The sequence below is a fragment of the Magnolia sinica genome, chromosome 1, assembly GCF_029962835.1.
Source record: "Magnolia sinica isolate HGM2019 chromosome 1, MsV1, whole genome shotgun sequence".
Lineage (NCBI taxonomy): Eukaryota > Viridiplantae > Streptophyta > Magnoliopsida > Magnoliales > Magnoliaceae > Magnolia > Magnolia sinica.
In genome coordinates this window covers 124,556,772-124,579,974 of record NC_080573.1, presented here as the reverse complement: position 1 = coordinate 124,579,974, position 23,203 = coordinate 124,556,772, and the positions used below count along the sequence as shown (strand labels likewise).

The window sequence follows — 23,203 nt, the reverse complement described above, 5'->3', positions numbered from 1 at the left end:
ACAGGCCAGCCTTCTTTTTTTTACCATACACCTAACGTGAGATTACACATCTAATAGTTGGAGTGGATTCTACATAACACATCACGATGGGAACTGTAAAAACTCGAGGGTGGGCATCCTTGCTGAGACGTAATATATTTTTAAAAAAATAAATGGAACCTTTGATTTTTTATGGCGCCCACCTTGATGTGTATGTGAGATCCACTCCGACCATTTGATGTTAATCCCACATTAGGCCTAGAGCTTTAAAATTTATATATATATATATATATATATATATATATATATATATATATATATATATGTGTGATTACATGACATCCACTCCAACCATTAGATGCCACAACAAAATTTAGGCATAAGGCCCGAAAATCAAGTCCAAATGTAATTCACATGAGCCACACCAAGGGAAACGGTTCAGAGGGTGAGCATTGTCGTGGACATTGTTTCCAATCGTGTGGTCCACCTAAATCACGGATGTGGCTCCTTTTTGGGCCTAAGGCCTACCGTTGGGTGACCCACCAGGTGGTCGGGGTGGACTTCACATAAACATCACGATGGGGCACACCTAAGCAATGACCCTTTCAAAGGAGGATTTGTACGATACCCTGGCAGCACATATGCATGCACTAAGAAATTGTTGATGGGAATAAGGTACTCAACTTGGATAATTTATGGAAGAAGAATATGATAATCACAAATGCATATTCCCTTTGCTTGCATAACAAGGAGAACATGATAATTTATGAGTGAGACATCGGATCGTATTTTGAGCTCTTTTAGTGTTGCTTGGGCAATGCCAAAGTCGATTTATAAGCTCTTTCTTGCTTAGCATGAGGGGAAGGAACAACCAATGCTTCCACAATATTAGTGGGACAATTGAGGATATTTTTAGACGGGTTAAAGTATGAAGTTTTTTATTGGGCTTGGATCTCTCGGGTTAATGGGACATCCCCTTCATCGACTATTCTTGGGGTAATTCTTTAGCCTTTTTTGCTCCTCTTATTAAAATCGTCACATTAAAAAATAAAAATAAAAATCTTTTGGAAAGATCGAGAGGTTTTTTTAATATATCCCTATACAACGGAAAATACAAGAAGAGCCAAAATATGCAAATGCAAGGATAAAAGATTTACAGAAATACTCTAATGTAAGTTATAGTGCTCCTAGTAGCATCACTCCACTGGGATGGTTCAATTTAGTCAATTCATTGACCAGATTGTTCATTAGGTCCAAACCATATTTCATGGGCTACCAAGCAAACATCACACCAACCCAACAAATATTAACCATTGATCAACAGCCTCTGATATGAACAGTCAATATTGGTAACAGAAAAATAGGTCCAATCAACAATCTGTTCCATCTATTTGTTAGAGACCATCACGGATTACTTATGATTCTAAAGAATCACTTTTGTTAAGCGATTGCAATCATCCCATCCACAACTTGAAGAAAGGATGACTATAGAAAATAGGGCCGAATCAAGGATGGAATAGATCATTTGATCAGTGTGATTTTGCAAGTTACTCCACAAAATGTGTTCTGGACTTAATAGACAGGTAAGATCCTGAATGAGTGACCATACTGTCCAAAGGACCGGTGCAAGTAGGAGTACTACGGCTTATAGTTCTCTGAGAACACTGGAGCATTTCTCAAAGATAAAATAACAGAATAAAGAGGTAATATCTACACTACAACTTGCTAGATAAAATGAAAGAACTTTCCTATGGTTCCTCCAATAAGAACAGGCTTTTTAACATTTTCCATAAGAAGCGAAAGCCAAGAAGACCCATAATATCCCAATATGATGTAAAGGTAACAAAAGGGGAGAAAATGAAAACTATTCATTCATTAAGAGATCTATTTAACCTATATGCAATCATGAGGATAAAAGATAAAATAAACGAACAGAACCACATAGCAAAATAAAATGCCCAAACAGAACCATACAGAAAAATATCGCTAAAAAGAGAATAACAGAATGCGCGCAACAAATGATAAATCCAAGAACACAAGTTGAAAATATCCCAACTTCAACAAGACATGGAAATACAAACACAATAATAAGAACAAGAGTTAGCTAAATTTTCATGGAAAACTTAGTACATAACGTACCTTCACAGGTCCGAATGTTTGGAAGACTTGCTTTAAATCCTCTCGTGAAACCATTTCTTCAGCAACACCAGTTTCTTCTTCACTCTCTTGGTTGGTGGCTTCGTCACTCTCTTGGGCAGCATCTTCTGCAGTTTTTTCTTCAGTCCCTTCAGTAGCATCTGCTGTAGCTTTTTCTTCATCCTGTTCCATGATATTTTTAGCAACCTTTTCTTCATTCTCCCTTTTTTTATTTCATCAAAACGCTCCTCTTCACTAACCTTAACATTTTCAGAGTTCTTCAGTTCACTCTCAGTAACATTTTCTGTGGAATTTAGCTCCTCTTCTGACTTGCTGACACTTGCGATTTCGACCTCTTGGTGGACGTCATGCTCTATTGTAGATTCTATCATTGATAATGGCTTCAATCTAAAAGCAATAATTAAGCCTTTCGGGAAGCTGTCTCATCACAATTCCATGAAAGAAAAGAAAGAAAAGAGAGAGAGAGAGAGAGAGAGAGAGAGAGAGAGAGAGAGGAAATGAAATTAGATCAACAAGACAAGAACAAAATGAGCATAAGAAAAGATGATAGAAGTACCAAAAGAATGAAGAGCACCTACTTTTCATTCCCAGCAGGACCTTTTTGTTTGTTCACACCAAAGGAAGGACGAGAATCTTCAAGTTCCTTCAACTTCTTTTCCCTTTCAGAGTCATAATCCCTCCTGGCTTGCAAAAAAGGTAAAAGTGGTAAACCACATGACAAATGATAGATCGCATGTATTTCCAGCAAGATATTTATGTTGGCATATTCTATGGGAATTTGGATCTCGAGGTAAACATCTGTAGAATCACTATATATTTGAAAGCATGGGATCTAAAGAAAGGCTTAATCAAGAAAAACCAGGTCACTACTGGTAAAACTCACAGTAGCGGGTGAAAGCCGCAATACAACGTGGGTCCACTCGTCACCAACCTGGGAATAAAAGCATGCAAACAACACCTAAAACGAAACAGCAAAGGAACAAGATCCCTTCAGAACAAAACACCAAATAAGATCTCCAATATCCCCATCCCAATCCCCCAGGAGAACAAAATATGATTGCCTGCTGAACTCATCCAAATCCACAAACCTAGGTTCGAGTTATCCTTATTGGTCCTCTTCTGAGATAGTGATTCGTCCATTCAACTCCATATGTTCCACCAGCTATTGAATGGCTCTCACGACCTCATTTTAGTCTTCACCCATGATCCTATGATCATAATAAGTCCCACCTGTAGTGGGCATAAACAGTTCTGCATACCCCTCTTAGGTCTAGGATGGGATGGGGTGCGAACAGGTTTGAGTTGCTTTAAAAGGAAAAGGTAAACAAAGATGGGGGTTAAGGGATGGATTGGGGTCCTTTGATAATGATCTTTGTGAAGGTAGAGCACAGATTCTTCAGAGCAACAAGGGTTATTTAGAGGACTGATCCAGTACATATCATAGAGGTTGCTCTTCTTGGGGTGGTTCCATACGTTTTCTCATAGCTATGTATTTACACCTTGTGCAATCAATTTGATGCAGAAAAAAGACTGGAAAACAATCCTATTTTTCGCAGATTTAACAAGAATCCAACTAATTCTGATTGGTCCATGAAAGACCTTTCCTATTGGCTGATTTAGTACAAGAAGAACAACAGCTGCTATCAAGACAAGTATAGCCCTCTGGTTGAGGTGTTTATGAGAGCAAAGCTGCATGTGAGTAGTTGGGCAATGTCTTCTAATGTGTTAAGCCAGTGCTCGTTCAGGAGATTCATTATCTGATTCTTTTGGGTCATTTGGATGCATCGGCAAGTCACTTGATGTGTGCATGAATAGGGTTGTCCACGGATGTTGCTGTTTTGCATTTGAATGCAACCTCCTACACAACCTTTTCCTGAAAAGTGGACCGCAGGAGCATATATTGAAGAGGTGAATGGTGGCACCGATACGGTACATGTGTCAGATCCAAACTCTACAGTCTACGCTAAGTCAGTTCCACAATGTGAACATGCTCCTCTTGAAATCTGATCCATGCAGTGCTGGGTCAATGAAGTATGGTTGCAATTAGTGTTCCGAATATTGGAGATATTATCAATAATATCACCCATATTATCGGTATCACTAACTTGGTGATACCGATAACACTGGCAGTTCCAAAAATTCCAGGGATCAGCAATATATCGTTGATATGTCAAGTATCGACGTTGTATCGATATTGCCGGTTGTATTGCGATATCTTCGAGTATATATATTCCAGGTATCGATTGCATCGGCGATATTGTCACCGATACGAGTCGATAACCTCCCTTGCGATAGTGAGCATGCATATTTTGACTAAAAATCCCAAAAATAAAAAATAAAAAATCTCCCGTTTTCTTTCCAAATCTGAGTTTGGGGTAGATTGTGGCACCTCAACTTCATTCCATGTGGATCAAATCTCACATTTAGGAGAGAAATCACGGACTGAAAGCTCAGTTCCAAAATTAAGGAGGTATGAAATATTGCAGTATAATGGATTATTTTATTTGATTTTCTCATGGATTTCAGTTCAATTTATGCATGATTCTCATGCATTGACATGGACTTAGGCAAAATTTTGAGAGATTATAAGATGGAAATGGAAATTTTGTGGAAATTGGAAAAAAAATTTAAAAAAAATAAAAAATCGTTTTTTCCCATTTTCTTGCCTAAAGTAATTGGGGCCCCATTTTTTAGTGTGATGAGGAGGTTGATCTTTCCATTTTTCAATTTTTTTTATAAATATTCTGTTTAATCAGATAAAATAATTGCAACCTTTATTTAGATATTTGTTTTCTTTCAATGTTTTCTTATTTACAGTCCATGTTTATAACCAATGGGTTGCATTTGTTGGTGGAAAATCAGTTTTTTATTTAAAACAATATTAAAAAATCTATTTATTTTAAATAAAAAAAAATCCATTTGAATTTTCTTTTTGTATGGATGCATCTTGCTTGGTTTTATTATGAAATGCATGTGTGTGTGCATTGATGAATGGATGGAACATGTGTGTGTGCATGTGCATGGAGGGATGGTCGGATGGATGAATGGATTATGAGTGTGTGTATTTATGTAGGTATGGATGGATGGATCATGCATGTGTGTATATATGTATGTATGCATGCATGCATGGATGGATGGTTGGATGGATCATCATTCATGCATGTGTGTGTGAATGATGGATGGATGGTTGGATCATAGATGGATGGATGGATTATCATGCGTGTATTTATGTATGCATGAATGGATTGATCATCATGCATGTGTGTATGTATGTATGCATGGATGGATGGATTGATCATCATGCACGTGTGTGTGTGTGCATGGATGGATGGATGGATCATCATGCATAGGTTTATGTATGTATGATGACTACAAGCCACCTTGTAACTCCATGTGGGTATGAGGAATGGCCAGATAGATATTTTTTTGGTTCCTTTACATTTCGGATGTCTTAGTTATTGTTTGGCACCAGCATTTCTATTATATGAATTCGTTTTAGTTACTACTCCATTGATTCTTTACAACAGAACATGCTTTTAAGGACCCATTAAATGGAATTATGCATCTTTGTTACAATCTTTTGATTCCTAAATATGCAAATATGTGTATTTTAGCTTCTCCTTAAGTTTCACTGAAAAATCCCACCTTTTTCCCCATGTTTCCCTTAGCCAGCAATATATTTCCAGGTATCGGCGATATGAAAACATGTGTCTATATCCCCACCTAGCAATACACGTAATGATATCAATACTACAAAGACTGTTTGCAATTAGGGATGTGGAGTTGAGGAGATTCTTAAAGGACAACCTTACCTTGAACTGCTACATTCCGGCCAGTGTTTTAAATAGTGGTAGCGTTCAGCCCTCTATAGTGTGTAATGTAAGTAGCGTAGCGTATAGCGTAAGCTATACGATACTTCTATTTTTTAATTTAAAAATAGAAAAAATATAATTAGTAGGAAAAAAACAAAAAGAAATATATAAAAATGCCTAAAAGGTGATACACTTTTTTCAAATATAAACATGTTGAAACAAGTTATTAATTATCATTTGTCAAAAGTCAATCCACATATATATACCAAATCAAATCATTATCACATCAATAACTTTCTAAGCAAACCACTTTAATTAATAATGTCTAACTGAAACCACAAGTCACAAGTATGAAAAGAAATTAAAATTCCACTAGTTGAATATTAAGTACATAATACAAAATATAATTATCATTTATTAGAAAAAAATGAAGCGTATGCTATATGCGCAACGCAACACTAAGATGCAACATATGCTACCCATACGCTACACATATGCTAGAACCCCTATACATATGCTAAAACCCCTGTAACGTACACTACAAGGGATTTACGCTATTTGCTAAAACTATGGACGCTATTCACAACATTGATTCCACCCTACCCCTTGGCCAGTATGAATGTAATTTTTTGGACAACATTGTCTGCTACATTCCAGCCTACCTATTAAGATCATTTAATAAAGGTAATGGTGGCAACCATTACATGTTCAGCGTTGTAACGGCCGTCATGGAAAAAAATATCCGTAACAACCATTTACAGCCCCCGTAGCAGCCCGTTATAGGCCCCGTTAAAAGGCTGTAACAGTCCACTACGGGGCCGATATAGGTTTTTCGGGTTTTTCCAATTAAGAGAGAGAGAGAGAGAGAGAGAGAGAGAGAGAGAGAGAGTTGTAACTGCTATTACAAGGGCCATAACAACTGTTACAGCCCGTATCATAAAGGTAATGGTGGTGGCCGTTACAGCCACCATTACCATTACGGAATACCTAAGTCCTTATTGCAAGATATTTTATTACGCATAACCCCTATTAGAAGGTCATGCTATGCGAATTGCTAAAGAACTAGAAAGGAGGAAAACCTCAAATGATAAGCTTCAACAATTTCACATCTGACTATTTTTAAGTTTTAACATTTTCAATGTCTTGAGCGATGCCAAACACAATTGGCCATCTCTTTATGGCTTGAGATGGTGTAGGCCTATGGAAGCAAGCGATGGTTATTTGGAGGCGGCGTTTGTTGGCTGGCCTTTGGGCAATATGGGAGGAAAGGAATGGTAGATGCTTTCAAAATAAGAGCAACAAGCTGGAGATGGTCTTTAGTAGGGGCAAAAGTCTACATAGTGGAATGGACTTCATGCATAAATTTCTTGAAGGATTGCATTTTTTCTGGTTTTGGGTTGCAGTTTTCATGCCATCTCGGTGTCTTCTTTGGTAAAAATTTATCATCTTTCAAAAAAAAAACCACACACACACAAATGCCCATGCTAATGACAAAAAAAATGCTCAATGCAAATGGGATCCCAAACAATTCATTAGTTTCACTAGTTCTTTCATCAATTTCTCACCATGCGCCCTTGCTTTCATATCATCTGATAAGACCAGCGCTTAAAATAAATTTACTGATTTCCAGCCGAAAGCATACTTACTTAGGTTTGAGCTCTAATTCAACACCCGCATAAACCAAACTTTGGTTCAAAACATGTTTGGCATCTTCTTCTGTTGCAAATTCAATCAAAGCAGTGCCACTAAAGCATCTTTTGTCGGCCACATGACGAGGTAGTCTCACACTATTTACCTGCAATAATTCACACAAAGAACATGTAGGTGGTCAGATGCTAGAGAATAAGAATAATGTCTTCAACAAAAAAGTTATGATAGAAATCCCATTCCAAGAAACCAAGTGAATTCATTTTTTTAAACTACTGCAAAGAAAACAACTCGATAAGTAGTAATTTTATCAAAATCGTAAGATTCACTATTTGAAATGTACAATTTTGAATCAAATCATTTTTTTTTTACGATAGGGTGTCCCCACCCCATTTTGAGGCAAGACTACTACCTATGGATGCACGCAATCACCCGCAAACCACATTCATTGGGTAATCCCGGGGATGGGAATCAATAGAATCATATATTTGACTATTTGAATCAATAATATGAATTTTCCTGAAAAGAATTGTACAATTCACAATTCAAATATATGGATTTTTATGATTCGGACAAAAAATGAAATTTATTGTTGGATGGAAAAATTGACCTAAAAAGTTCAATTTTCAATCACTTCTCTTCTTCTTTTCCTCTTTAAAGGTCTAATACTCCTTCCTACACTAAAAAATAAAATAAAAAATAAAAAAGGATCTCATCCTCTTCAACTGTTAAAGATTTGAGGGAGAGTTTAAGGGGTTATTGTCTTTCCCCCCCAAAGACTAAATCAAATAATAAGGAGAACTTCAAATGTTTAAATTTTGGATTTTGATATTGTATTTTCCCTTTGATTCTACATTGAGCAGGATGATGTCCACACCTATTTATGGAAGTTCTGGTGTCAAAAGGCGCAAATGATTGAATTTTACAAGTTTCTTGTAAAATCCTAAATCCCTTAGACATCATTTTCTTTCGATTCAGACTCCACATCGGAAGAGGACAAGAATGATGACACATGGTCTACAGTGCTTCATGTTTGCTTCACCAAGATGTTTTCATTTATAGACTTTTTATTATTTGAAACCATGGATGATGATTGATTTGAAAATTATTAGTTACCGATATTATCATATTCATATGATAATGTATATGGATAGACTCGTCAAATGTGTAGAAACCGTAGCCAAATCAACTGATCAACTCAATAGTGGTAGATGCCATAACATAGTACTTTTGCAATAACACAAGAAACGATGTGTAGCTTCTTGGCAAACCAAGAGACAACTAGGGAGGTTGAGAAATGTTTTTAAAATTATTGTAATCTTTTGTGCTTAAACAACGAGCCCAGTATACCTGCCCAGGGTTTGGGCGAATGGAAAGCATCATGGGTATGCTCCCCACAGGCGCGAGCTCAATTCTCCTACCCGGGATTACCCAATGTACATGGTTTGCGGGTGATTGCGTGCATCCGTAGGGAATAGTCTCGCCTCAAAATGGGGTGGGGAGACCCTAATGTCATCAAAAAATAATAATAATAACAATGAGCCCGGCATACATTGTCATATGGATACAATATATCGGTAACTAATAATTTTTAAAAAAATTAATAATAATAATAATAGTCAAACGCCACCTGTGAGAGTTTTGTACTCTCGGGGCCAGTCCCTAGCCTAGATAATGGAAGTTTGCGTCAGGTCGGTGGCCAGTGTTGAACTTATGCCATATATTTCATGGTGAACCTGAACAAAATGACATTCGAAACTCATGCGAGGGAGTTCCTACACGCTGCATCAAAACCTAGGTGTAATCAGAAATGGGCAAAGGTTGGCTTAAGCATTCCCTGAAAGCGACATGTTGCAATAATGCCCAGTTACTATGAGAAGTAGGCAAGGGTCCCCATGCCATTGTAGACAAGTGTGAGTAAATAAGTTAGTCCAAGATAATAGGATTCATCTTGGCACATCGAACATAGGAACATTGATGGGTAAGACTATAGAGTTAGGAAACTCTTTTTAAAAAGAGAGAGAGAGTATTAAGTTAGAAGATGAAGGGATAATAACATAAATGGGGTAGGGATAGTAGCAGATATAGATTTGAAGGATAGAGTTGTAAATGTTAAGAGAATAAGTGATAGGATTTTATTAACAAAATTTGTGTTAAGAGAGGAGATACTTAATGCCATTAGTGCGTATGCGCTATGGGTAGGGTTAGAGGACAGAAATCAAGTAACAATTCCGAGAATATATGGATGTACTAATGCAAGAAATTCCAAATGGAAAGAGGATATTTGTAAGAGAATTAAATGGTCGGGACTCGGGTAGGAAAAGAAAGATGATGATATGAGTGTACATGGAAGATATGATTTTAGGAGAAGAAATAAGATGGGGGGATGTTATCCTTGATTTCACTATGGCATACAATCTAACTCTGGCAAACACGTACTGTAAATAGAGGGATGAACATTTTATAACTCTCAAAAGTGGATCATATACAAGACAAATATATTTCCTTTTACTTGGGAACTTATACTTGGTTTTTTTAAAAGGGTAAAATCTAGGTGGCGGGTGCGTCCTTTATGACTTCATATACAAGACAAAGGCCACCTTTATTTCTCTTATTCCTAAGGTGGCGGGTGCGTCCTTTATGACTTCATATACAAGACGAAGGCCACCTTTATTTCTCTTATTCCTAAGGTGGCGGGTGCGTCCTCATTTGCTGAATTCAAGCCAATTAGCCTCATAGGGAGTCCCTACAAAATTCTGGCGAAAGTTTTATCCGTTCGGTTGTCGAAAGTCATTGGGAGCCTCATCTCCAGCAATCAGAATGCCTTCATAAGAGGCAGACAGATTATCGATGGTGCGCTTATTGCCAATAAAGTTCTTCACACCTGTCATAAATCCAGGTACAAAGGTGTCTTCTGTAAGTTGGATGTTGCCAAGGCCTACGACCATGTGGATTGGGATTTTCTATTATATATGCTATCGCGGATGAGTTTTGGATACAAGTGGAGAAGATGGATCGCTGCTTGCATTGGATTGGCCCACTTCTCCATTATTCTAAATGGTTCGCCTAGAGGTTTCTTCAGACGCTCGAGAGGTTTGAGGCAGGGGGACCCTCTCTCCCCTCTCTTATTTCTGATTGTGGGTGAGGCACTGTCCCAAATGATAAAGAGAGGTCAAGAGCAAGGTCTTCTTCGTGGTATCGAGATGCCGGGTCAATCAGCTCCCCTGACTCATATTCAGTTCGCAAATGACACCTTGATTTTCTCTGAAGCCTCGGACGATAAAATTGAGCACCTCCTCATTGCTCTTCACTGTTTCGAAGCGGTTTCGGGATTAACGATCAATCTGAATAAATCGAAGATCCTCGGTGTCAATGTCCCACAGAAGTCTCTCCAGAAGTTTGCTTCCATACTCGGCTGCCACATCGATTCCTTCCCAACATATTTTGTTGGTTTGCCCCTTTAAGTGGGATCCCTGCCGAAGAGCATGTGGGAGAGGGTAACCAGTAAATTTCAGAGATATCTGGCATCCTAGAAATGCCGATATCTGCCTTTGGGTGGTCAATTGACTCTAATCAAATCAGCTCTATCTAGTCTTCCCCTTTATTTCATGTCATTGTATAGATGCTCAGGGTCGGTTCTTAAGAGTATGGAGAAAATTCGAAGAGACTTCCTGTGGTTTGGAAAGGAAAATCAGAGGAAGATTCATCTTCTAGAATGGAATCAGGTGTGCAAGGTCTTCATAGAGGGAGGTGCGAACGTCAAGATCCTGAAGCTAATGAATTTGGCGCTGCTGGGGAAATGGGCTTGGCGATTTGAGTCGGAAAAAGATGCCCTTTGGTCTTCGATTGTTAGAGGAAAGTATGGTGCTTCTCATGGAAACTGGTGGCCTAAAGATACGCCATACTACAAGGCTTCTCACATCTAGAAAGGAATTCTTAAAGCCAAAAACCCTGTAATGGCTAACAGTAGGTATGCGTTAGGCAATGGTTCAGCGACTCGTTTCTGAGAAGATCTATGGGTTGGTGAAAGGCCTCTCAAATTTTTATTCCCGCAAATCTATCGGCTCTCTCCTGACAGAGGGATTTGTCTTAATAGATGTGGTTATTTCACGTCCGCTCAGTTTGTTTGGGACATAAAATGCATCAGAAATCTCAATGATAGCGAGGTTGAGGATTACACTTTTCTTCACGATTGCATCTCCAAATCGAAGCTCATCCCCTCTCAACCTGATAGCATTGAATGGCTGCTGGAGAAATCCATGGCCTTCTCAGTCAGGTCCCTTTATGCAGCTATTATTCCAGCGGCCCAGATTCAGTGTGATGCGACTCCTTTTATTTGGAAATACCAAGTTCCTCCTAAGATCAAATGTTTCGGGTGGCTCGCGGCTCGTAATAGAATTCTTACTATTGATAATCTGGCCAAGAGAGACATGCAAATTGTCAACATTTGCCTTTGTTGTACGCGTCAGGCGGAATCCGTGAACCATTTGTTGGTTCACTGTTCGTTTATCTCATCCATATTGATGGAGTTCTGTCAGCTTTTCTCAGTTTCCTGGTGTACTCCGGATTCGGCCGCTAAGATGTTGATTGCGTGGAATGGGCACAAGCTTGGTAAAATCAAATCGACTATCCGGCACATGGCTATTTTTACCACTTGGTGGGCTGACTGGGAGGAAAGATATGAAAGATGTTTTAATGATTGTTCGACTTCTGCGAAGGGGGTGGGGGCTAGGGCTAGGGCTAAATTGAGGGTTTTAGAATGGGCTGCTAATGTAAAGGATTTGAATAGGGTTGATCTCTCTTTTTTAGGTGGTTAGGAGCCTTCTGCTATCTCAGCAGATCTCCTTCTTTTGTTGCTTTTCTTTCTTTTGTAGTTGTTTCCCTCTTTTAATGCATTTTCTCTTCGTTGCCTTTTTTTATTAAAAAAAAAAGGGTAAAATCAATTTTATTATGAAGGCATATGAAAAGGGTTGTCTACACCAAGCACATCATGTCGAGCAAAAGAAAGAGTAGTGTTGCATCTTTCAAGCTAAGGGATTGGTAAAATGTGCACCCTATTGCTTGAGAGAGAATAATTGTAGATGGAAGTGTAACTCTGCTATCCCCCTATTTCTAAGTCTTCCCTATAGTTTTGATAGAACAAGGAAAAATGTTCTCTTCAAACAACTAACCAACCAAACTGAAGTGGGGGGGGTAGAGAGAGAGAGAGAGAGAGCAATTGAAAAGGTACTAGAAAAATACAAATGACAATAACAATATACAGATAAAAACCAATCAGCTCATACCTTCCCATGTTGATTAAAGAAGACTTCCACATCATCATGTTTAGCATTGTACTCCAAGGGAGACACAGCAATCGTCCTTGTATCTACTTGCTCTATAACCTCTTCCAGCTTTGACATTTCAGTAATCCTGCCAACCCTCTTCCCTGAAAAAGAAATCCATAAACACTGAATTTTACATCTCTCGAAAAAAAATTAATTACATAAATCCAACGATGCAAAAGCAAAACTACAAAGCAACTCACAGATTTCTATAGCCATATTGAATTAAAGAAAGAGAGAAGGTTGAACTATCCTGCTACTGAGATTTTTCAAATGAAGTAAAAATAGGAAAGCCCATTTTCTTTTCAAATGAAGCTCTGTCAGCTGTGTTTGGGTGGGGGCTGCTGGACTGCGAGTAAAATAATTTGTGGTTTTAGGGATTTCTACTCTTAAGTAGAGTTTCAAAAGAAAAAATTCACGAAACCATACTCAAAACATCTGTTTCTCTCTAGTACAACAGAACAGTGCTCCACCGCGCAATTTCTGAAATCCAACTAAAAGTAGAAATTCCAAAATCATAAATTATCTTCCTCGGCTACTAAATAGCCACACAACCCAAATGGGACTTTATGAAATTTCCTGCTCTTGAGATTATATTTCTTAGTCGTTAACCCAATGAAAAGGAAACAAAACCCACCATCTTCAGAAAGTCTAAGGAAAGATGATTTCTTCAGGATTTCAGCAACGGCCGACAAGGTCTGTTCTGGAATTTCATCCGGTTTAATGCGGTCAAAACCGAGAAGACTTCTCATCCGAGTATATGTACATATCAAAGCAAGGCTCATAACTGAAAGTTATAGTCAAGATCAAACACAAAGAAAGACAAAGATAGATTGTGATGTGCCAATGGCATGGAATAGTCCTCCTGTATGAATAGCTGGATTGGGAACCAAAGGCAGTCATCTAAACGTTCATCAGGTAGGCACTACAATGGTGGAACACAAGAAAAAGAATTACACCCACCCAACCATCAATTCCTGGACACTGTCCTCATGGACCACTGACTGCTGTTTCCAACAGTCCAATGAATGCCACTAGTCAATACTAGCAATGCCTGCAAAATGGACGGTTCCAATCATCCAGCTGTGTTGACACATGGACATGAATAGCCAAATTGGGAACCACAAGCAGAGATTTAACCATTCATCAGGTGGGCACTACAAGGGAGGGATAAAAGACAGAGAATTACACCCAGCCAATCATCAGTAGTCCTCATGGACTACTGACAACTGTTTCCAAGCCAGTACTAAGGATCTTCCAGTCAGCTTGATTTCGAGAATGTGGCAATCCATCGCAATGCCTGCAAGATGGACGGTTCCAATCATGCAGCCATGTCAAAATGTACCGTCCATACAGCGATTAACTCTGGAGGATCCACCAGCACGATTAACGCAAAAAGGTAAAGAGATACTGTAAATTCTAGACAGAGAGGGAGGTCAGAAACGATCAGTGGAGTTGGATGAAGGATACGTCCGTCTTCGCTGTCTTTGATCGATTTCATGATGAAATTGTCGCGAGGGAGGTTGCTATCGCTTAGATAGAACTCGACCTGAAACAGAAAACCGAATAAAGGAGCGATTTTCACCTTGTCGAGACCGGAAATGGAAAGAATAGGAAGAGAGGAAAATAGAGAGAAAGGGCATTTTACCTGTCTGAGGATTTCATTCGCCTTCTCTTCGTCCCAAGAAACGATGGCCATTGATGTACGGTCGCGAGAGCTTGGAAGGAGTTGCAGGAGCAAGAATGACAGTGAGAGAAGCAAGGATTTTCTTCTTCTTTTTTTCTTTTTCTTTTTTTAGGGTTTTAGCTCATTTTAGGGCTTTGGGGTTTCGTTTTCGTCCAGATCTATATATCGTTTCACGGAAAAGCACAGTGCGCAGTGCGCACGCGAGACCTGACGCCGGAATTCGAGGTAGGACCCACATTTCGGGCCACATGTATGGGGAACGGATTGGCTACTCCCCCTGACACCAGCCAATGGCTGGTGGTCGATGCTCTGTGGGCCCCACCATGATGTATATGCTTCATCCATGCTGTTCATCTATTTTTACAGGTCATTTTACAATATGAGACCAAAAATGAGATATATTCTAATCTCAAGTGGACCACATTACAGGAAACAGTGTTGAATGAGTGTCCACCATTAAAAACATTTTGGGGCCATAAAAGCTTTGGATCAAGCTCTGGGCCTGTATGACCTAATCAACAGATTGGATATCAAATAAACAGTACAGTGGGCCTTAGGAGGATTTTAATGGTGGATATCCAATCACTATTGTTTTCATGTGGTGTGGACCACCTGAGATTTATATACCTCTAATTTTTGGTCTTAAGACTAAATTGATCTTAAAAAATGGATGAACGGAATGGATGAAACACATATATCCTGGTAAGGCCCACAAAGCACCGACCATCAGCCACGGGGTTGGTGGCAGGGGCAGTAGCCAATCCGTTTGCCTGAGACAATTACTCGGTTTCGGTAGTGATCACTTTCGAACCGACCTCCGTGCTGAAAAGCTCCGTGGGCCCACCATGATGTATCCGTTTTATCCCTACCGTCCATCTATATTATCAGCTCATTTTAGATAATGAGCCCAAAAATGAGACGGATCTAAATCTCAAGTGGACCACACCCCACCATTAAAAAACTTCCTAGAGCCCTTCGTATGTTTACTAGTCGTCAACCTATTTATTAGGCCAGGTAGACACGGATGAAGTGAAACATAAATATCAGCTTTATACAAAACTTTCAGCCTTAAAAATTTTTCAACAATACATATTTAATCACTGCAATTTTGAAATAATAAATGAAAAAATACATACATCATAGTGAGGCAAAAAGAGAACTAACCAGCATCAATGTCAAGGTCAATGCAAAATCCGAATTATAATGAGGATGGTGTGCATCTCATGATTATAAATTAGATGAGATACTCCACTCTATTAATACATTTGTTTTATCAACTTATGTTAAGTTAATATCCTAAAAGACTCACTGTATCAAATTTGAATAGCTTTGAGTTGAACCAGCCAGTTACCCTGGTATATAGCTCAAGTGATAGATTTAGCGAAAGATACATGGTTTTAACTAAGAAGCATTGGTATTAATTCTCCAGTGGAGATAGCTAACAATGAAGTGTGAACTAACAATTGAGCATACTATCAAGCTAAAAAAAAAAGCCAGTTTTAGAACTACGACCAACACGAGCTGTGGTACAAGAAAAACAAATCATATCTACATCGTGCGCTGGCTGATAATATGCATTAGACACGTGGCACACGTGATTTAGTTAAAACGTGTAGCGAAGGGCTCAGTACGGATAGTTTGTGACCAAAAACTCTAATTAACGAACATCTGCTTTGTTGAATTCCTACCGCTAACGGTTTTCCATTTGGACCGTACATAGACGTTCGTTCACCAACGGATCACAGCACACTGATTTTTGGTCTATGGCCCATCTAAAGTGGATCCTATTACTTGGAATCCTTAACTTGAGTTGTATGCCACGTGCAGAACTTATGAGATCATGGAAATGAATCTTCATACTCGGGTATGCAAGATCAGATCCATTCATCAGACGAACCTCGCTGAGGTCGTGCAGTGGTGGAAAAACCCGGTAGGTTTGACCCATCAGGTGGATCGCACGTGCTGGGAAAAAAATGGACGGTTCCATGCATGGGTCATCTCAGGAATGATTAAGGCTATTTTTTGGTTAGGGCACATACATGGCTGCGCCCATGTAACGATGGTCTGCGCCCTGCCACGTTGCTCTGAGACTTGAGCATTAAGAGCATATTGGGTTGGTGAAGAACTGGACACGGGTCACATGATCTGGTGATCAAGATCGTTTATCAGGTAGGGATTGATACTGAAAGGCGTTTGGTTGGTAGATATTTCATCATTGAATGTGGACCGTTGCCGATGCTTATGTGGGTGGGCAATTGGGCATGCGCATTACTCAGATCAAATCAATCAAATCGATGGACCCAATGCATACAGGTCATAACCATAAAATCAGATCATGTTTCGTAAGAGACATTTAGGGCCCGTTTGGCCGGATGGACGGGGAGGGATTGAATGGTATTAGGGTGGATGGCACGGATTTCTAAGTAATGATGATGCTGTCAGTGGATTGTCTGGAGATCCATGGGATTGCAATATCCAATCTGTTTGGCGCACCCGGCCAATTCTAGGATTGAACCTTCTCATCCCTTCCAATCCCTCAAACCAAACACGTCCTGGGCAAATTTGAAAGGATTAGGTTGGATTGGATGGGATTTAAAGGTAATGATGGTGTTGTCAGTGAATTGTCTTAAGATCCATGGGACTGGGATCAGATCACCGTATCTGTTTGGCACGCCAGGCCAATCCCAGGATTTGACTTTCAATCCCTTCTACTACCATCCAAGCCCTTCTAATCCGACCAGCCAAACGGGCCCTTAGCTTGTTGCATTGTCTGAATTGACTATCTTTAATTCAAACTTTCCATTAGACGTCCACCAATCAGCCCACCCATATATAAATTCCATGCAATCAAATTTCCGCTTATGACTCAACTAAGGCCGGAGATGTAACAGGTGGGGATTAGCTGTTATCTAACTTAGTAGGTGTTGTCTTTGCCATCGGCACACCAATGCATATTTTATATATATATATATATATATATATATATATATATATAAGGAAAAGGTACAGTGCGCTCAAGTTGATTTTAACATCCCATGAGGTTGAATTGTGTGGGCCCTACCTTAATGCGTTTTGAAAATCTACCCCATCAGTCAGATGCACCATTCCATCGTGGACCTAGGTCTTAAAAATCAAGTCAATCAGTGACTTAAGTGGGCCACACCACATACAGAAGTTGAGAGGGGCTACCCTCCATTAAAACATTCATAATCATTTGTTGGGCCCACCCGAGATGTGGTTCACAAATCCAGCCTATTCATTATGTGTGTCCCACTTGGCTGAAGGTTCAGACCAAGTTTCAGACGCATCCAAATTTCAGGTGGGCTCTATCAAGTGATTTTATATATTTTAGGCATGTCTTCACATGATTTTAGATGGACCCACCTGAGTTCCATATATAGCTATTTTTGGGATATCCCGCAATTTAAAGGAGACGCATCAAATGCACAGTGTTGATGTTCGAAACGCATCACGGTGGGGCCCACATAGATCAATCTCATGGGATGTTAAAATCAGCTCGAGCACATTGTACCTTTTCCCACACACACACATATACATAAACACACGGAAAAGGTACTATGTGCTTGACCTAACGAGTTTGTCTCATGAGGTTGAACTGTGTGGGCCCCATCGTGATGCGTTTTAAAAATCTACCCCATCAGTCAAATGAACCATTCCAATGTGGGCCTAGGTTTGAAAAATCAAGTCAATCCGTGACTTTTGTGAGCCACACCACATATAGAAGTGGGAAGGGGCCGTGCACCATTAAAACATTCATAATCATTTTTTGGGCCCACCGAGATATGGTTTGCAAATCCAGCCCATCCATTATGTGTGTCCCACTTGGATGAGGGTTCAGACCAAGTTTCAACAACATTCAAAACTCAGGTGGGCCCCACCAAATGCTTTTATATGTTTTAACGATGTCTTCACATGATTTTAGATGGTATGCCCACCTAAGTTCCATATACAGCTGATTTTTGAGATATCCCATAATTTGGAGGAGACCCATCAAATGCATAGTGTTGATGGTCGACATGCATCACGGTGGGGCCCACACAACTCGACCTCATGGGAGCTTATCGTCGAGCGCATAATACCTTTTTCCCATATATGATTTTTTCAGCCCATTTTAAGATATGGTTCTAAATTAGGTAGGATCCAAATATCAAGCAAACCACACCACATGAAGCAATAGTGATTGAGTTATTAACCTTAACATTTTCAAAGGGTTTATCATAAGGTTTTGATAATTTTTACTTATTTATAATGTCACTGTAGCTTGATTGACGTGAAAATACAGCGATCAGCTTAATCCAAAACTTTTATGGCTTACAAAAAGTTTTGAATGGTCATTGAAAATGATATGGTCCACCCTAGATTGAATTTTCTTAAGTTCAGGATTACACTTTAAAACCAGATAGAAAAATATATGGCTGGCGTGGATATACCAAAAAAATGTATCAAGATGGCCCCACACAGTTAAGGTAACTCAACTAAGCTTTTACCCGAGTAACAGCTAATCCACACCCAGATGTGATTAATACCCTTAAATTTTGAGTCACGTGCGCTGTGTGCAATTTTCCGAATTGATGCATTGCAAACATTGCTCTTTACGGTGTACAATGCTCTTTACGGTGTAGTGTATTTAGCGTGTGCGGACGAGCTTTGCACACGTGGAATGAACATGGATAGAGGAAGTGGTTTTGACGCGGATTAGATACTGGCAACGTCAGTGGCCAAATTGCTACGTAAGTGACGTCACCATATCATGTGGACCCAACCATGATGCATATGTTGTATCCATACCGTCCAACTATTTTTAGAGATCGTTTTATGGCGTGAGAAAAAGAATGAGATAGATCTAAAGTTCAAGTAGACCCGCCACAGAAAACTGTAGGATCAGTCACACCCAACGTTGGAACATTTATAGGGCCCACAATGATGTGTTTTTTACATCCAACCTATTCATAAGTCAACATAGAGATAAATGAATTGAAAAAAAAAATTAGCTTGACTGGAAACTTCTGTTGCCCCTAAAAAGTTTTGAACGGTGGATGTCACTGCCCCCAATTTGTTCTATGGCGTGGTCCAAAATTTACATCTATCTCATTCTTTTTTTCATGCTATAAAACAATGTCTACGAATCGATGGACATACAACACATACATCATAGTGGGGTCCACATAGCTTGGTGACGCCACTTCAGTAGCCATTTGGATACTGACATGGTCAGTATATAATCCGGGTCCAAGGAAAGCGGATTGCGTAGTAACTCACTACACTTAGCCGTACTGAGTAAAATTTGTGGGGTCCACCATGATTTATATATTTTATCCACTCCGTCCATTTATTTTATAGATAATTTTACAGGTTGATTCCAAAAATGAAACGTATAAAATGTTCAAATGGACCACACCATAGGAAACAGTTGATTGAACGTCTACCGTTGAAAATTTCTCGAGGGCTACAAAAGTTTTCAATCAAGCTTATATTTCTATTTTCCCTTCATCTATGTCTGTATGATCTTATGAACAGGTTGGATGACAAATAAATATCACTATGGGGCTAAAAGGGTTTCAACGGTGGAAATCATTATCCCCACTGATTCCTGTGGTCTGATGCACTTGATCTTTGAATATGCTTCAATTTTAGGCTCAACCCCTTAAATTAGATGGAAAAACAGATGGACGGCGTGGATGAACCACATACATTCAAGATGAGCCCAACTGAGTTTACTCAGTAGGCAATCTGATTTCGGGTCCAAGTGGTTTCGAACATACGCAAAGCATGCGAGGAGCGATTGTAAAATGGAAGGTACTTCATACTATTGAGAGTGCACGATATCTAATACACATGCATTTTGAACATGCACACATAACACACATTAAAGAGTTTAAGCACTAAAATCGAAAATCTCGTGAATGGGCAATAACCCAAAATTCATGTTGCGTTAAAAGGTTGAAACTTGAGTCATAGACAGCCGTTTTATTAAAATCAGATAATTGATGGGCAATAACCTAAAATTCATGCCGCGTTAAAAGGTTGAAACTCGAGTCATAGACAGCCGTTTTATTAAAATCAGATAATTAATAGGCAATAACCCAAAATTCATATTGCGTTAAAAGGTTGAAACTCGAGTCATAGACAGCCCTTTTATTAAAATCAGATAATTAATAGGCAATAACCCAAAATTCACATTGCGTTAAAAGGTTGAAACTGGAGTCATAAACAGCCGTTTTATTAAAATCAGATAATTGGAGGACAATCACCGAAAAACGAAGACGCCTCAACTTCTTCCACCTGCCCATGTTATTCACCCTATCCAATCAATGGGATCTCACTCAAAATTAGTGTGCCAAGAAGGCGGATTGCATCATGCCTCTGCGTGGCCGACTCCATCCAGGCAGGGGCATTGTGGGGGATATTTCTTGCTCCGAAGCAATCAAATGCACGACAGTCGCTGAGATGCAGCTATAAAACGTTGGTACTCTGGAAGGGAGTGATGCCTGATACACATGCATTAAATATTGTATGCGTATCATACAATCAAATCAAACCTTCCCAATTTGCTTAACCAAAAGTTACACGGATTGAATCGATTTTCCAAATGAACTATTGCTGGATCTTTAATGGACAGCTGAAATGAATAATAGCCAGGTGTCTAAATTGAACAAGCGCCAACTGATTAGAGTTTATGATCCACAAACCAACATGATTTTAGAAAAAGGACCTATCTACACTGAGTCCTCTAATTTGGACAGTTTAATTTTGGAGCGGATTAGGTTCTACCCCCACCCCGACCTAGCTAGAGAGGGACGGTCCTGTTAGAGGCTCTATGGGCCCACCTTGATGTATGTGTTTTTTATCCAAGCCATCCATTCATTTTGACAAATCATTTTAGGCCATGAGCCCAAAAAGGAGGCAGATTGAAAGCTCAAGTGGACCACACCACAAGAAGCATTCGAGATTGAAAGCTTACCGTTGAAAACTTGGATTAAGCTGAAATTTATATTTACCCTTCATACAGGCCCATGTGACCTTATGAGCAGGTTGGATGGTAAATAAACATCACGGTGGGCCCTAGGAAGGTTTCAATGGCAGGAATTCAATCCCCACTGCCCCCTGTGGTGTAGTCCACTTTAGCCTTCAATCTGCCTCCTTTTTAGACTCATACCCTAAACACGCTGCTTGTGCAGCCTTGTAGTACTACTACTCCTACAACAATAACCTCAACCAGTCAGGGTTTGGGCGAACAGCTTTGGTCATGGGTTTGTTCCCCACTGACACAAGAGTCCCTTCCTCATGGATCACCTGATGTATGTGGTTGGCGGGTGATTGTGTGCAAAAAAGGGCGGGACACCCTATCTTCATCAAGAAAAAAAACAATACTTCTAGATTTTTAATTGACGTTGCACCAAATATTATGAATCTCATGATATTATGCATGGAATTGCAACAAATATTATGAATCTCATGATATTTTGCATGGAATTAGACCGACAAATTATGAAATTTAATAAAATTTCACAATATTTGGTGCAACCGAACAACCAAAAATAATAGGAAAAATAGGATAAAGATTAAGTATAAAGACAATCAAGGGTTAATGGAACTGATTTAATGTTGTTACTTTATTATTTACTAAAATAATTAAAAAGATTAACTAATTTTCATTGAAAATAGAAAAGCATAACAAATCATTAAAAAAATTAACTGATTTTAATGTTTTAGTGATTTTTTTTTTTTTTTAATTTATTTTGTAAGCTACATAGCGTGTTGTGTAGGTTATGTGGAGCGTGGCATATGCAACCCCAAATCATCCATCACATTTATGGGTCCTCGCGAGTCGCGACCATGAAGAAGCTCCGAACTGGTTCTAGTTTTCAAGTCAGATGAGGAAGGCCTGAACCAGTACAAACTGACCAGCACCGAGTCCCAGTGTACTTCTTTTAGAATGGAATATGTTCCTACAAATTAGCTATAGCGAAAAAGGGCTGGTAAAAGGCTAAGGTCAAAGAGATCATGGTTGATAAAGTGGTCCAGAGAGTGATCCCAGCAAGGCCAAGGCAGTTATTGAAGTTAAATGCATGAAATTGGTGCTTAAGAGCTGAGAGCTGATACCACCAGTGAGGACCACACCTAAAACCAGAGGTTGAAATCAATAGATTAGGTATTCAGGTCATCCATGTCCGATACCCCGATTCACATTGGACAGGGCAGTCCGATGCAAGTTTTGGACAAAAACAGTGAAAACCCAACAAAATGCAATGATATGTTAATAAACATTTCCAAATGCTTATTTCCCTCAAAATATGAGCTTTTAACAGGTGAATCAGGAGGTTATTGGTGCCAGTCATCCATATCGTTGGGCAGCAAAACCAATACAAACCAGGCGAATGTATGGTTTGGGATGATACTTCAAACCTTGCCTAAAACCCCACTACAATTCAAAACCCATTAGTTGTCAGCGAGAAGGGAGAAAGTACTCTTATAATAACCTATGTAATTACCAGAGACATATTGCCATGTCCATTGTCACTAATAGCAACTCCAAAACAAAATATGCACTCATCAATGTATTACACGGGACAATA

At 39.3% G+C, this 23,203-nt stretch overlaps 1 protein-coding gene across 1 annotated transcript in view; it reads right to left on the bottom strand.

Annotated features, from left to right (window-relative positions):
* Positions 1 to 14,764, bottom strand: part of LOC131256910 (la protein 1-like) — a 30,645-nt gene extending 15,881 nt beyond the window's left edge. The window contains exons 1-8 of the mRNA XM_058258015.1: positions 14,568 to 14,764; positions 14,390 to 14,468; positions 13,557 to 13,706; positions 12,881 to 13,023; positions 7,595 to 7,743; positions 2,715 to 2,816; positions 2,376 to 2,553; positions 2,119 to 2,298 (exon numbers count right to left, since the gene is read on the bottom strand). Coding sequence (XP_058113998.1) covers positions 2,119 to 2,298; positions 2,376 to 2,553; positions 2,715 to 2,816; positions 7,595 to 7,743; positions 12,881 to 13,023; positions 13,557 to 13,706; positions 14,390 to 14,468; positions 14,568 to 14,618 — 1,032 coding nt within the window. The 5' untranslated portion in view covers positions 14,619 to 14,764. The remainder of the gene's footprint in view (positions 1 to 2,118; positions 2,299 to 2,375; positions 2,554 to 2,714; positions 2,817 to 7,594; positions 7,744 to 12,880; positions 13,024 to 13,556; positions 13,707 to 14,389; positions 14,469 to 14,567) is intronic.
* Between the last annotated feature and the right edge of the window lie 8,439 nt (positions 14,765 to 23,203).